Source organism: Plecotus auritus (assembly GCF_963455305.1).
Source record: "Plecotus auritus genome assembly, chromosome: 7".
Taxonomy (NCBI): Eukaryota; Metazoa; Chordata; class Mammalia; order Chiroptera; family Vespertilionidae; genus Plecotus; species Plecotus auritus.
In genome coordinates this window covers 165,054,981-165,070,542 of record NC_137774.1, presented here as the reverse complement: position 1 = coordinate 165,070,542, position 15,562 = coordinate 165,054,981, and the positions used below count along the sequence as shown (strand labels likewise).

General features: G+C 38.5%; 1 protein-coding gene across 1 annotated transcript in view; it reads left to right on the top strand.

Moving 5' to 3' along the window:
- The window catches only part of MARCHF6 (membrane associated ring-CH-type finger 6), a 64,690-nt gene that overhangs the window by 44,256 nt on the left and 4,872 nt on the right, over positions 1–15,562 (top strand). Inside the window, exons 19-25 of the mRNA XM_080681768.1 lie at positions 94–298; positions 2,493–2,562; positions 5,906–6,087; positions 8,226–8,360; positions 10,775–10,864; positions 13,527–13,659; positions 14,966–15,101. Of these exons, the coding sequence (XP_080537894.1) occupies positions 94–298; positions 2,493–2,562; positions 5,906–6,087; positions 8,226–8,360; positions 10,775–10,864; positions 13,527–13,659; positions 14,966–15,101 (951 nt within the window). The remainder of the gene's footprint in view (positions 1–93; positions 299–2,492; positions 2,563–5,905; positions 6,088–8,225; positions 8,361–10,774; positions 10,865–13,526; positions 13,660–14,965; positions 15,102–15,562) is intronic.

Sequence of the window (15,562 nt, the reverse complement as noted above, 5' to 3'; positions counted from 1 at the left end):
TAAATAATTATTAGTATTAAGGAAGTAAATCTCACGTCTGCTGTTTACTCTGATCCTGAAGTGAGGATTGTCACTGATGTAATTTTTCCATAGGGATCTTCATTCCTATTTATTGGGAGACCAAGAAGAAAATGAGAACAGTGCAAACCAGCAAGTTAACAATAACCAGCATGCTCGAAATAACAACGCTATTCCTGTGGTGGGTGAAGGCCTGCATGCAGCCCACCAAGCCATACTCCAGCAGGGAGGGCCTGTTGGCTTTCAACCTTATCGCCGGCCTTTAAATTTTCCACTCAGGGTAGGTACTGTACAGACTTAACCAAAAGTCAAGGTTTTTTCAAATTTCTATTGAGAAATTTTGGTGCTATTATTGTTGATGTTAGCATGTAGTTATCTGTGTAAACGTGTCTTACAGTGTCCTGATAAGAACTCATGTTTTAGTCCATTCATTATGTAACATGTTAATGTCAGGTAAGTTTATCAAATTTTAGAGATGGGTCATAGAATTGGGATTCCATGTGCTATTGCTCCATGCTGTTTGAAAGTAACTAAGTAAAAGACTCTAGAGCAAATACGAAATTAACATTATTGATACATTTCAACTGTATCAGGAACTAAAATGGGCAGTTTAGTATTTTTCTCCCATTTAATTCTAGCCCAAATACTTAAAGGTCTGAGTGGTAATTTCATGTTTACGTTTGATGAAACTGAAGACCAGATTGGTTAAGGAAGAGACGTTTGGTCTGAGTGAGACATTTCCCCAAAATCACCAAAAGTGTTCTTGACAAGGGTCACCAGTGTTGTTAAATCCTATGGTCAGGTCTTGATTCTCATCTCGCTTGCTCTATTAGTAGTGTGTTACATGATTGGTCACTCCTTGTTGGAGTGACCAGGAAGAAAAGTACTTTCACAAAGTACTTTTTTGGAAGGTGTTCAGGAATCTTTGTGGAAGTGATGCCTGAACTAAGTCTTCAAAGCTAGGAGGCCAGGCAGAGTGGAAGATGGAAAGGAGGAAGGGCATTTTAGGCAGGTGTCAGGACAAAGAGGCAGGTGAGACTTGTAGGTTTGAAACTACAGGAAATTACATGTATCGAGAAGGTGGGGTATGTGTAGGCAAGTGATGAGAGGTGAGGGGAAGCCCGGAGAGATGAGAGGGAGCTGGGAGAGATTGGGGGGATGAAGCTGGGAGAGGTTGGGGGGATGAAGCTGGGAGAGATGAGGCTCTTGGAATGACAAAAAGTGCTTTCTGGTCTAGATCAGAGAGATATATTAATGGGTTTCTCAAGCAGTGAAAGCTGACCAAGCCTCACAGTGTCCTCTTGGGAGTGTTCTTGCCTATGTGTTTCAGTCTTCCCACCAGAGCTCTGCCTGCTGGGCTTGGGAAGGCTGTGCCCAGTCTGATAGAAGGCAAGCAGCAGTCACTACCTTTCTGCCCAGGGAGACATGTGCTGTTTTTATCTTCTCAGTATAGGAGCCAGTAGCTACACATAACCATTTACATTTAAATTTAATTAAAAGTGAATACAGTTTGTAAAAATGTGGGATGAGAGATATGTTAATTATCTCAATGGTGGAAATTCCCTCACAATGTAATGTATCAGATCATGTGGTACACTTTAAATATATTATAATTTCTTAATAAACATTTTTATTGATTTCAGAGATGAAGGGGGAGAAAGAGAGAGAAAGAAACATCAATAATGAGAGAATCATTGATTGGCTGCCTCCTGCACACCCCGCACTGGGGATGGAGCCTGCAACTGGGCATGTGCCCCGATTGGGAATTGAAGTGGGACCTCCTGGTTCATAGGTCGGTGCTCAACCACTGAACCACGCCGGCTGGGCAATATATTACAATTTTATTTGTCCACTATACTACCATAAAGCTGAAAAAAAATACATTTTTTTTGTAGGCCACACACACACACACACACACACACACACACAGTAAATACAATTTAAAATTCCATTACTCGTGCACATTGACCCCATGTCAGGTGCTCAGTGGCCACAGGTGCCAGTGGCTCCTTTGTTGGGCAGCACATTACTGAAAAGATAGCTTTCCCTTCATGAATAGTTGTTTTTGAGAATTTGATTTTTAAAAAGTGAATATTCAGTCACTAGTGACTGACACTATACTTTCCATCTGGAAGACAAAACAGGCTGGGCGCTTAACGTGTTAATTGTGAGGGAAAATTTAAGCTGATTATATATTTTTATGCTCTCCGATAAAAAAAAATATATTTACCTGTTACTTGCTGATATATATAGCTGATTATGTGAAAATGGACATTTATTTTCCTTTTGGCTGAAATTGTAGGTAATTCTATTTAAAATTAAAATGTCCTTTATGTTAAACGGGAGGAACCCTGGAAATACCAATTCAGACCATTTCTTTTTATTGGGAGAATTGTGTTGATTCTTTGAAGGGTGTCATAAAGTGCATGTAGCCCATATGAACCATTTATGCACTCTCATGTTTTGCCTTGCAGATATTTTTGTTGATTGTCTTCATGTGCATAACCTTACTGATTGCCAGCCTCATCTGCCTTACTCTTCCAGGTATGAGCTTATCCTAGCTCTCTACTAATGACATCATGAAAAGGTGCTGTGTTTTAAAAGGGTATATGTTGCTGAGATGTGACCATTCATCAGATATAAAGTTGAAATAGTTTTCCCTTCATTTCTGATTGAATATGGGGTATTGATCTATTTAGGGTTCTCCATCTCATCGGAATCCTTTGTATTAGAGCAGAGTGTTACAAAGTCAGGATATAATTTGTGATTCATTTTTGGAGGTCAAGTACTTGTGGCCACTCAGTTTTCATGGACTTTGTCTTATTACTGTGGGTTTTCAAAAAGTCAGCTGTGTGGCTTAAGTCATTTTTTCAAGCCACTCTTTTGGTGTTAATTATGTTTACTCCCATTATGTAGTTATCTTTTCAGTCCACTGCATGCTCTTGATAGAGACCTTTATGAAGTCATACTCTTATCTTTTTTATCGTCTGGTATTCACAAAAACTCAACTTTAAATTTCAGTTAAACAACATTTCTTAATCTTATAAGAAGTTGTGGATGAATATAAGTAGTTTGTCATCTTCTCTGGAGATCAAGGGTAAATGGGGGTGGGCCACAAATCTAGTGACAAAGTGGCAGGAACACTTGCTACCTTCACCTTCCCAGTTAGTGTGTATAGAGAGCCAGAAAATTCCAAATTGTACTGATACTGTGTTAGCCACTTAAATAATCATTAATTGGAAGATAATTTTGAGCTCTTGTAAAGCATATACATGTATACTGAGTTAGTGTCTTGATTATAACACTAATTCAATATAATTTTGTAAATCAAATTTGTGTTAGTAAGTACTTGAGTTTTCCCATGAGTGCTAAGGCCATGAAGGAGCAACTAGGAAATTTTACTCCCAAGGAAGATTCTAAATATAAATACACACACATACACATTCTAATCTGTAGGAATTGTGATGGTAAAAATAAAGATTTTTCCTTCTTTTTCTTTTTATGTATTTATTTTTTAATCCTCACCCAAGGATATTTTCCACTGGATTTTAGAGAGAGGATGAGAGAGGGAAAGACAGAAATATCGATGTGAGAGAAACACATCAATTGGTTGCCTCATGCACGAGCCGGACCAGGGCCCCGGCCAGGGAGGAGCCTGCAATCTACATACCTGCCCTTGACTGGAATCAAACCCTGGGACCCTTAGGCCCGCAGGCCGATGCTCTATCCACTGAGCCAAACGGTCTAGGGCAGTGGTCAGCAAACTCATTAGTCAACAGAGCCAAATATCAACAGTACAACGATTGAAATTTCTTTTGAGAGCCGAAAACCGACTTCTGCGCCTGGGCCACGAAATTTCAATCACACTGTATGTGCGTGCCCACACGTGGTATTTTGTGGAAGAGCCACACTCAAGGGGCCAAAGAGCCACAAGTGGCTTGCGAGCCGCAGTTTGCCGACCACTGGTCTAGGGCGAGATTTTTTTTTTTTTTTTTTTTTTTTACTGTTTCTGCATAATAATTTTCAACCTTTAGAACTTTGCTCTTTAAGCTCACTACTCATCATAGCTGTTAAAATGACAAAGTTTAATCATTGGGAGTAATGCAAACATATTGAGAAAACTTAGTTTTTGAACTTTGAACAGATTTACATTTATCATTTTTATGCTTCATTTTCACATTTTTATCAGAGATATTAAGAAAAAGTTAACAAGAGGGAAACCTAGTTTTAGTACTTGAATTTGAGACTAAAAAGTACTCTTAATTTCATTAAAGATTGTTAACTAAATATTTCCCTGTTAATCCAGTCCCACCATCTAGTGGAAAGAATGCAGTTACGTTTAATCGTAGAAATGCTTAGTGTCATAGTACACATTTAAGGTGGCGAGGATGCTATTGCCCCCATAGATTACTTTTCTGTAGCTGCAGTTTAATTGATGGTAGCTGCAAACTGAAACCTAACCCTGTCCTCTCAAAAACACTTTTGCTTAGGAGATTATGAAGTATGGAATAGAAAGTGGCCTTTACATTTTTAAAAATCAAAAATCAAAATGAAAAAGCCCTTGTAGTAGAAATATATATAGACATTTTTATAGAATTATCAGTGATTATTATATCTTCACATTAACATGCAAATGTGTTCATGTTATGTAACATTTACAGGTATTTGTCTTTAAAAATAAAATTATCTTTTCACCCAAGCCATTTGTAAGGCTGCCAAGAAGTGTGTTTATCAGCATTATGTCCTGTAAGACTTGACAGTTGAGCTGGTTTAGTTTGATTGGAGACTGCGGTTTCAGTGGTCAAGAGCATGTAGACATGAGTTCAAATTCAGCCTCTACCCTTGTGTGAGCTTGATTGGGCAAGCTTCTATTGCTGAGCCTAGTTCCTTAATCTTCAAAATGGAAGTAGTAGCTATGATGAGGGATTGTAAGAAGGATTAATGATAGTATATGGAAATTGCTCAGGACAACCACTAGCTCCTTTTAGAATTAAAAAAATAACAGATAGTTGTACATTAAGGAGAAATCAGTTCATAGAAAAATGCATTGTAAATATGGGTCTTGCTGTTCTCTCTAGCCTTATTAAGAAGTAACCATGTAAAGAATGTTACTAAATAAATGATCTTGCTTGAGAATTAGGTTTATTTTGAGTACATTGTAGAATTTATTTATGATAACTGTATCTGAGGCTATTCCTTAGACCAGCGGTTGCCAACCAGTGGTCGCGGACCACTGGTGGTCCGTGAAGTCTGAAAGGTTGGCGACTACTGCCTTAGACAACTTTCAAATCTGTTTCCTAAGTTCCTAGTATATTTAGATTCTAATTTTTCCCAAGAAAATTAAGATGATATTCTTCGGTTATTGTGTTTTCAAATGTTGTTGTGCCCACTTATTAAAATAAACTTAGTTTTCTGTCTAGGTAGTCATTTGAAATAAAATTGTTCTAAATTATTTTTAATGCTTCTAAAGATTAAAAGTATTGACAACACAAGTAATAGAAAATAAAATTTCTAACTTTTGTCTTATGTGCATAATGATTTCATTTTGTGATAAAAACAGTGAAAACAACAACCTCCTCAAGCTTTTTCAGTCCCGAAAGCACAAGTAATTGGCATGGCAAGTCAGAATGCATGTCACAGGAGAGGTCGTCCCCAGTGATGAGCTATGTTTTGGTTGTGTTTTAATCAGATCATTGTATTCTTTAAATGTGAGGTGTTTGGTTTTGTTTTTTCGTTTGTTTGCTTTTAATGAAGACAGTAATATATTAAAACGTGTTATCTTTTGACTAATTACTTAAAAGGATTGAAAATACCAATAAAATAACATTAAGATTGTAGTTCTCTTTTTGTAGCCAAGTTTCTTATTTATCAGCCTTTCTATTTTCAGTATTTGCTGGCCGCTGGTTAATGTCGTTTTGGACAGGGTCTGCCAAAATTCATGAGCTTTACACAGCTGCTTGTGGTCTCTATGTTTGCTGGCTGACCATAAGGGCAGTGACAGTGCTGGTGGCCTGGATGCCCCAAGGACGAAGAGTAATCTTCCAGAAGGTTAAAGAGTGGTCCCTTATGGTAGGTTTTTCTAATAAAGACTGATCTAATAGGAATAATGGATATTTTTCAGTTATTTTAAAAAAATCTTTTCACCTTTGTTTCTTCATTATTCTGTTAGCATCAAGAGAGTTATTTTTTTAATTAAAAGGGCTAGTCCTTTTAAGATAGTGGCTTTTTAGTTCATTCTAAGAACCACAGCCAAATGTATTTGAGAGGTAAAAGAAAATCATGTTATTAAGTGATCCAGTAAGGCTCTTGAGTAAATAATAGAATTAGAAAACTTAGTTTGGAGATTGATTATATTTTTAAGGAAAAAGGTATTCTGTAGAATTTAAAATAAATTTAAGTAGAAATTTTCTTTAATGGTATTTTTTTCTAAAATTTGGTTTTTTGATCTATTTGAATATGTAAAATCTTGACTTCAGGATTGAGTCAGTTTTTCAGATAAATTCGTTTCCTTTAATTACACAATATATGGCTAATTCAAGAATGTCTTGGCTAATGTGAAAGTGTAGTAAATAATGGAAATTTTTCCTCTCAATAAAGAACTTAATTGCCACAAAGATGGGGGAAAATGTCACTGTAAGATACTAGTAATGGTCCAAGTATGGCAATTTATTGATTGTAATGTAGGTAACTGCTTATGCCTTTTAATTTGTATAACCAACTCTTGTTTTGTATTTGAATCTATATTTTGGTTTCAGTGAAAGTTTATATCCATTTAATATTAATGTTGAAAGAAAACAAGAGATTCATTGTATATTATGAGTGGAGGGATTTAATTGCTATTTAATTCATAAGATAATGAGACACTTAACTATATTTAAAATACAGAAACCACCTAATTCTAGTTTTCATTTGATGTTCTTTTAAATCATTAATTTGCCATTTAAAGGAGCAAGTACTGCGTCTTCAAGCACACCATATTATCACTGTTGTTGAAACACATGTACTCACAGAGGCTGTCTTAAGAAAAGGGAGGTCATCAGACATCAATGCCACTTTTTAAAGACTGATTCTTTTGTCAGGATTTCATAGTGGCTCTTTTATCCTATCTCTTATTTTCTCTTTGTGTATACTTTTTTTCCATTTTAAAACTTTGTCCAAATTCTAGAGCTGCATTGTCTAATATAGTAGCCCTGTGGCTAATGGCTACCATACTGGACTATACACATGTAGGACATTTCTATTATAGTAAGTTCTGTTGGACCACACTGTTCCAGATGGAGACACTTTGATCATCTTGATTAATTACCTTAATTAGGACTATGCTGAGCCCTTTCCCTATACCATTGAACCTCAGGAGTCATAGATCAGCTTGTGGGTGGGTTACCATTGGATCAGAGGCCTGGGGCATTCAGTAGTTTTTCTTGGACAAACAAAAGCCTACTACTAAGAATGAGATTGAGAAAAACAGCACAGCCACCTAGTTAATATCCTATATAATAAAAGCCCAATATGCTAAATGTCCGGTTGTCTGTTCAACCAATCAAAGCGTAATATGCTAATGATATGCTAAGGCCGCTCATCTGCTTGCTATGACATGTACTGACCACCAGGGGGCAGATGGTCTACCAGTCACTATGACGTGCACTGACCACCAGGGGGCAGACGCTCCAATGGGTAGGTTAGCTTGCTGCTGGGGTCTGGCCAATCAGAACTGAGCAAGATGGGCCAGACACACTCTGGAGCCTTCCTGCAGTCCCTCCCCAGCTGGCCAACCTCCCGCGTCCCTCCCCAGCCCCGATTGTGCACTGGTGGGGTCCCTCTGCCTGGCCTGCACCCTCTTGCAGTCCGGGACCCCTTGGGGGATGTTGGAGAGCCGGTTTCTGCCAGATCCTGCAGGCCAGGCCGAAGGGACCCCACTGGTGCACAAATTCGTGCACCAGGCTTCTGGTATGTAATAAAATGAAATTTCTATAATTTTGTAGCAATAAAGCATAGTAATATGTTTTCATTATAGCTTGAATTTTTATAGTCATATATTCAAATCTCATTTAAACATGTAGCATACAGTATGTGTAAGTTGTTTAAGGTAATGTATTCATTCTGTTAAGACAAAAGGGCAAAGAAGAAAAACTTCCAGATGGAATGAAGAGCTTGGCTAAAAGTCAGAAAGACTCTCATTAATGACGTGGCCTTTCGTTTCCTAATAGATAATGAAGACTTTGATAGTTGCGGTGCTGCTGGCTGGAGTTGTCCCACTCCTTCTAGGACTCCTGTTTGAGCTGGTTATTGTTGCCCCCCTGAGGGTTCCCTTGGATCAGACTCCCCTTTTTTACCCATGGCAGGTAAGTGCGTGTCTTTTGCACATGATATTTCTATATAGATTTGGCATGAGACAAATCCTTAATTTTTAAAGTGATTTTAAGCATTTGTTTAGAAAGACTCCTTAACAGATAGTATGTGCCTCCTAGTGTTATGCAGGATGCAGCATTGAGAAAAAACAAGGCAGCTCAATATCCAGGAGCTGGCCTGGCACTATGAGCTAGGCCTTGGTGTTCTGTTGGGCATCAACAATTTACAGAATGTCAGCATTACATAAGGTCACTCTGACCATGATGGATCAAGACAAAACAAGACCCCTGCTGTAATCATGTCTGAACACAGGTAAAACATTAGTATTGTCCAAACCACAAAAATGACCAATATCCTCAGTCCCGGCAAACATGATTGGCTGCTGCTTCATTACCAATACAGTTTTAGCCTCAGCCTGTCCCTCAGTCTGATTTATTAAGATACCCAATTATAGATCCTCTGCTTTCTAATAACATCTGCCACAGAGCAAGGCCCTGCTTCCTTAAATCCTTCCCAAATCACCTCACATAAGCTGAAATCCTGTATCAGGCCCTTCCTAACACGCTGTTACTAAGCATTTCCAGTTCCCCATTCTGTGTTCTTCCTCACCTCAGTGAGTAGTAAATGCAACTTGTTCAGTTACATGTGTGTTCTCGTGATCTTGCAGTACCCAACATTGTTGCCTTGGAGAATTATTTGAAATTATCCAATTTCAAGAATGATTATATATTGTGACCCAGCAGTTTCCCTCTTAAGAATCTGCTGCAAAGAAACATTTTTACACATGTGAGTGTAGGAAGAGGCAAGAACAAGGCTTTTTCTGCTGCTATATCATTTTTATAATGTCAAAAAAATTAGAAGCAACTCTGATGTCCATTAATAGAATGAATAAATAAAATGTAGTAAATTTTTACTTTGGAATTTATTGTAGCAGTTAAAAGAATGAAGTAGAGCCTGGCTGGCGTGGCTCAGTGGTTGAGCGTCATCCTATGAACCAGGAGGTCACGGGTTCGATTCCCATGCAGGGCACATGCCTGGGTTTCGGGCTCGATCCCCAGTGTGGGGCGTGCAGGAGGCAGCCAATCAATGATGCCCCATCTCTCCCTCTCCCTTCCTCTCTGAAATCGTTAAAAATATTTTTTTTTAAAAAGAAAAAAGTAGAACTGTCTGTTTTGATATACGTATCTCTCAGATGTCTTTTGAAAAATTTTAATTTTTTTTTTATTGATTTCAGAGAGGAAGGGAGAGAGCTAGAAAGATAAATCATGAGAGAGAATCATTGATTGGCTGCCTCCTGCATGTCCCCTACTGGGGGCACTGAGCCCACAACCCGGGCATGTGCCCTTGGCCGGAATCGAACCTGGGACCCTTTAGTCCGCAGGCCAATGCTCTATCCACTGAGCCAAACCAGCTAGGGCTGTTTTTTTAAATTATGTATTGATTTTAGAGAGAGGGGGAGGGAGGGAGGGAGAGAAAGGGGAGTTGTGGGGGGAGAGAGAGAGAAACAGAGAAACATCTGTTTATGTATTAATTGGTTGATTTGTACATGTGCCCTGACGGGTTATCAAACCCACAACCTTGATGTATCGGGATGATGCTCTAACCAACTGAGCTGTCCGGCAGGGCTCAGGTATGTTTTTGAATAAGGGAAAAACAAGTTGTACACAGACATGTGCAGCGTGGTGTCCTTAATATTAAAACCCTGAACTTTGAAAACAGAACAACTTGTTTTTTTTTCATTCTTGACTCTAAGCTCCTTGCCTTTCCTGCATCAAGCAGCTGCTGATCTGTGGGAGACTGAGGAATGCAGCAGAGGAACTAGCGTGGTGTATTCTGGCTGAGGGAAAACACTGGAAAGCAGTGGGTCTTGAAAGAGCTTGAATCGCAGTGATCTGTGGACCTCTTAAGTGAGGCATCTCCCACAGGGAGGAGCCTGGGGTGGCAGCAGAGGTTCTAGTAACAGTTCAGCAGAGCTGTGAAGGCACCAAGCTGGAAGCTGTCTGGGAGCCTTTGGGTGGTTTCTTTAGGCCAAACATGGCTCCACATGTTGGCATAATCAGCTCAGTTAACACCAATAAAACAGCCCAAGAATAGTTTGATGAAATAAAGTTTTATTTATTTGCTCCTTGACATCTCCATTAATGTTATGCTTTTCCTAATTCTCTTGGGAAAATAAAGTAAATTTCTGAAAGATACAAGAATGATTTTGATAGGAATGTTGTACTTGAGTCATTGAGAAAAGAATTCCTGTATTTTCCAGCATAATGTTAGTCTTCTGTAAAACTCTTACTCATCCTACAGGACTTCTGTTTTGAAATGAAATAATTAAGAAAATTATATAGCTTCTATGTTGGGTTACTGCTAAAAAGAACAGCAAAAATCTGTTAAATGTTTTTTATTAACCTAGGACTGGGCACTTGGAGTCCTGCACGCCAAAATCATTGCAGCTATAACATTGATGGGTCCTCAGTGGTGGTTGAAAACTGTGATTGAGCAGGTAAGTAAAATAATTTTTCAGAAAAAGACTGGGAGTAATCATGATTATATTTAGCTGATGGGACTCATTTTTCTTCTTTCATCTTTTCTGAGTTTTCTACATTTTCTTTAATGAGCATATATAACTCTTTTTTAAAAAGGAGGAGTCATTTGCTCTTTCATCATCATGAATTTTCATCTTCCACTCTTAAGACTTCTCTTATCTAAAGGTTCATCAGGAGCTTAAAGTACCTAGAACTTTATCCAAAGTAAAGACAAAAATTAGCATTGTGCTTTTTTTCAGGGCAGGAGTTCTGATGGAGGCTTGTTGTTTAGTTTTCTAAGCCTGTAGTAGGGAAAAAGCTATTGTGCGAGGCAACAAATAAAAGGCAGAAAAAATAATAGATTACAAAATTAGAGCTGTTTGGGAATATTCTAGCTATGTAGCCCCTAAGAGTATTATGGAACCATCAGATAATAAAGTCATTGTGGTGATAAAACCTTGAAAAAGAGATTGTGCTTCTGCATCCTGATAATAAGACTAGGAAATATACACTTCATTTTAGGGAGATTTCTATCCAAAATAGCCAACATAACAGATTTGATGCTTAATTAAGTTTTAGTTATCTAGAAAATGTTCTTGTGGACAAACCTCTTATCCAGTGCCCAATAAATAAAGTGTTACAATTCTGTAGCAATAAAGGTGCACCTACTTTTTATGTATAGGAAATAAAGGGCAGTCGTTTCCAGCTCAGTCTGCACAAGAAAATGGTAATAATAATAAAAAAAAATCCCTATACTTGGAGATTTGTGGGGGTGGGGAGAGACAGGGAATTGCTGTGTGTTTGCATGCATCACTTAAGTGTGGCCTTACTTTGTAAGTGCTCCAAAGTGAGCTGGATAGTGGACTGCATGGCAGCATATCCATTCACGGTAGGAGTGCGGGCCACTACGCTAGAGCAGTGGTTCTCAACCTTTCTAATGCTGCGACCCTTTAATACAGTTCCTCATGTTGTGGTGACCCCCAACCATAAAATTATTTTCGTTGCTACTTCATAACTGTAATTTTGCTACTGTTAATGAATCATAATGTAAATATCTGTGTTTTCCAATGGTCTTAGGCTCTACAGCAGCGGTTCTCAACCTGTGGGTCGCGACTCACAGGTTGAGAACCGCTAGCAGGGTCGCCTAAGACCATTGGAAAACACAGATATTTATATTACGATTCATAATAGTTGAGAACCGCTAGCAGGGTCGCCTAAGACCATTGGAAAACACAGATATTTGCATTATGATTCAAAACAGTAGCAAAATTACAGTTATGAAGTAGCAACGAAAATAATTTTATGGTTGGGGGTCACCACAACATGAGGAACTATATTAAAGGTTTGCGGCATTAGAAAGGTTGAGAACCACTGCTCTAGAGTCTCCACGTAAGACTCCTTTGCCCTTGCAAAAGAGAATGGAGAATAAGGGTTTAATCACTGCTGGAGGCTGTGAAGCACTGTTGATCTTTGTAATATTTTGCTCTCTGATGCTTTCTTTTCTCATACATATGTGTAAGTTTAAAATGGTTGAGAAACACTAGGATGCCTTACAACATGATTGTAAATGCATTTGGGCTAACCAGGTTTCTTTGGGATTAGAAGCTACCTCTAGTGGTTAATCCAGTTGGTCATTCTTTCTGGCCCTCTCCTGAGGGATGGAGTGAGTTGTACTTTGAGGTGTGACTGTGGGCAAGGTGAGGTTGAAGTGCTAGGGAAATACAGGAACACCACTCTAGCCATTTTGTCTTCCTTTGCATGCCATCTTTGTTTCTCATTATTCCCAAGGTTTTCCCTCTTTAATCTACTCTTTCCTCTGCAGTACTATTCAGTAGAACTTTCTGGGTAAGATTATGAAAATGCTCTAGAAATTTTTGAATTAAAAAATATTCACTGTAGAATAATTTTATATTACATTTTTACATAAAGTACCTTTGGTTTGTTAAAATTTGATTTATACAAGTTTTTCAGAAACATGTTCTTTATAATGTTTTTTTTATCTATATATATAAAAGCCTAAGCGACCATTATGACCAGTCAACCAAATGACCAGTCGCTATGATGTGCACTGACCACCAGGGGGCAGATGCTCAATGCAGGAGCTCCCCCCTGGTGGTCAGTGTGCTCCCACAGCCAACCTCCTCGTGGCCAGCCAACCTCCTGCGGTCCCTCTCTTTTCCCCTCCTGGTCTGGCCAGGCTGAGGGACCCCACCCGTGCACGAATTGGTGCACCGGGCCTCTAGTATTCAGATAATAAAATGAATGCAGTCTTAAATGGTAACAGATGACTTACGGAGTTACTTTAATATGGTCTTAAACTAATATTATTGGATGCCATCTGGTATTATTGTACAGATCAAGGCTAGTGTAATTATGATTCTAGATTAGTGTCTTATTATTTCATATCTTAGCAGAGTTAATTTCAAAGTATAAGGAGGTAAATGCATTTCTTTAAAAACTTGTGGGTACCACACTTACGTTTGTATTCCAGAATTTGCCTTGACTTTGGAAAAATAATCCGTTTGAATCCTTTGAGACTGGTAGATTCAACTCCCTGCAGCATGGATTCAGTAGAGATTACTCTGTAAACTTGGAGGAATTGTTTTGTATCCTTGTTCTCATATTTCCCCCCATTTTCAGGTTTATGCAAATGGCATCCGAAACATTGATCTTTACTATATCATTCGTAAACTGGCAGCGCCTGTGATTTCTGTGCTCTTGCTGTCCCTGTGTGTACCTTATATCATCGCGTCTGGCATTGTTCCTTTACTAGGTGAGTAATGCTGGCTGGGGAACTTGGGAGAGCACCTTTATTTTATTTTATTTTAAATATATTTTTATTGATTTCAGAGAGGAAGGGAGAGGGAGAGAGAGGTAGAAACATCAATGATGAGAGAGAATCATTGATTGGCTGCCTCATGCACGCCCCCTACTGGGGATTGAGCCTGCAACCTGGGGATATGGCCCCAACCAGGAATTGAACCGTGACCTTCTGGTTCATAGGTCTACTACACTCAACCACTGAGCCACGTGGGCTCGGCGAGAGAGCACCTTTATTGACATTGTTACATTATTGTCACTTCTGGTATCATAGGTTGGCTGGCCCCAAATGCTTTATTTGTAAATATAAACCCAGCTAAAACAATGATTTAAAAAACAATTTTTCTTAATTTGACTACTCGGAGCAAGATTAAGAGGATCATAAAGCCTTTGGTACAGTTTTGTTTTTCTCTAGGCAGATGAGAAAGTATTGACATTTACACTCTCCCCAAAATAGGCAAGAACAGATTTCCTTCAAGTTATCTTCTAACTAGAAGTGCTGTGATCACATACTTATAAAATTAAAGATATGTTGTAATTAATTTTAAAATGTTTTTTAGCATAAAAGGAAAACCCAAGAGGAGTTGCTGATTTGTGACAATTCATGAACTAGAAATGATCAGTTTTGTACTGAAGGACCCCCACAGGAACTTAAACCCAGCATGTGCTCAAAATTATAAGCACAAAGTTTCCCCCTTTAAATCTTTTTCTTATGAATTTACTCATACTGACTAGTGTTGTCATCCATCAAGTTGCATGAGTCAGAAACCTTGAAGGGCATTCATGTTACCTGAGGCTCTCTGCTCTCCATATTCAAATGGTCTTCAAGTCCCACTGACCCGACATCTGAAACTCATTCTCTCATTTCTGGCACTCTTATCCATGGCTCGTTGAGCTGTGCATCATCTCTCACCTTAACATCAACAGCCTCCTGTCTAGTTTCCCTGCTTTGACAACTAATTCGTTGTCTATACTGCGGCCACAGTGACTTTCAAAAGGATGAGTCTCATTTTTTCTCTTCAGTGAACATCCTTTCTTTGGTCTCTCTGTGGCCTTTAGAACATAATCTAGCTCCTAGGCTTACTTCAAAGGCTCCTCCTGGTGCTCCAGTTTGACCTCACTTGTTGACTTACTTCATTTATATGCGATAGGTTTTAATTAAGCATCACCGACCAGTCCCCTCTTCTTCGTGAAAGGACATATTTTTATTTCACTGCCATTCCATATACACTTAAGAGCTCTCCTTTTTTGGTTTACAGGTGTTACTGCGGAAATGCAGAACTTGGTCCACCGGCGGATTTATCCATTCTTACTGATGGTCGTGGTATTGATGGGGATCTTGTCATTCCAGGTCCGCCAGTTTAAGCGCCTTTATGAACATATTAAAAATGACAAGTAAGTCTAGACTTCCATAATTTAGCCACTCATATTAAGATTTCTCACTTGTTAATGTTTGTGTCTAATGTGATGAATCACAGAAGGGAAAATTGCTCAGATTCTGGGTGTATTTTGAGGTAGAATTAATAGAATTTGGTAACAGATTGGATGAGGGTGTGAAAGAGCATTATTAAAGACTGTTGTACTGAGCAGCTAGTAATACGGAGTTGTCATTTATGTAAATCAGCGATTTTCAACTGGTGTGCTGCAGGAATTTTTAAAACATATAATACCTGACTAGTCAGGGGCACTAACCTCTTTTTTCTTAGATTGTCAAATAAAAAAAAAAGACAACAGCCAACACAATAATAACATTTGGTGTAAATGAATAAAAATTAAACCTATTATTCTGTCAAATCAGCAAAAATTATCTTTTTTGGTGTGCCACAGAATTTTAGTAAGTAGTTTATGTGTGCTAT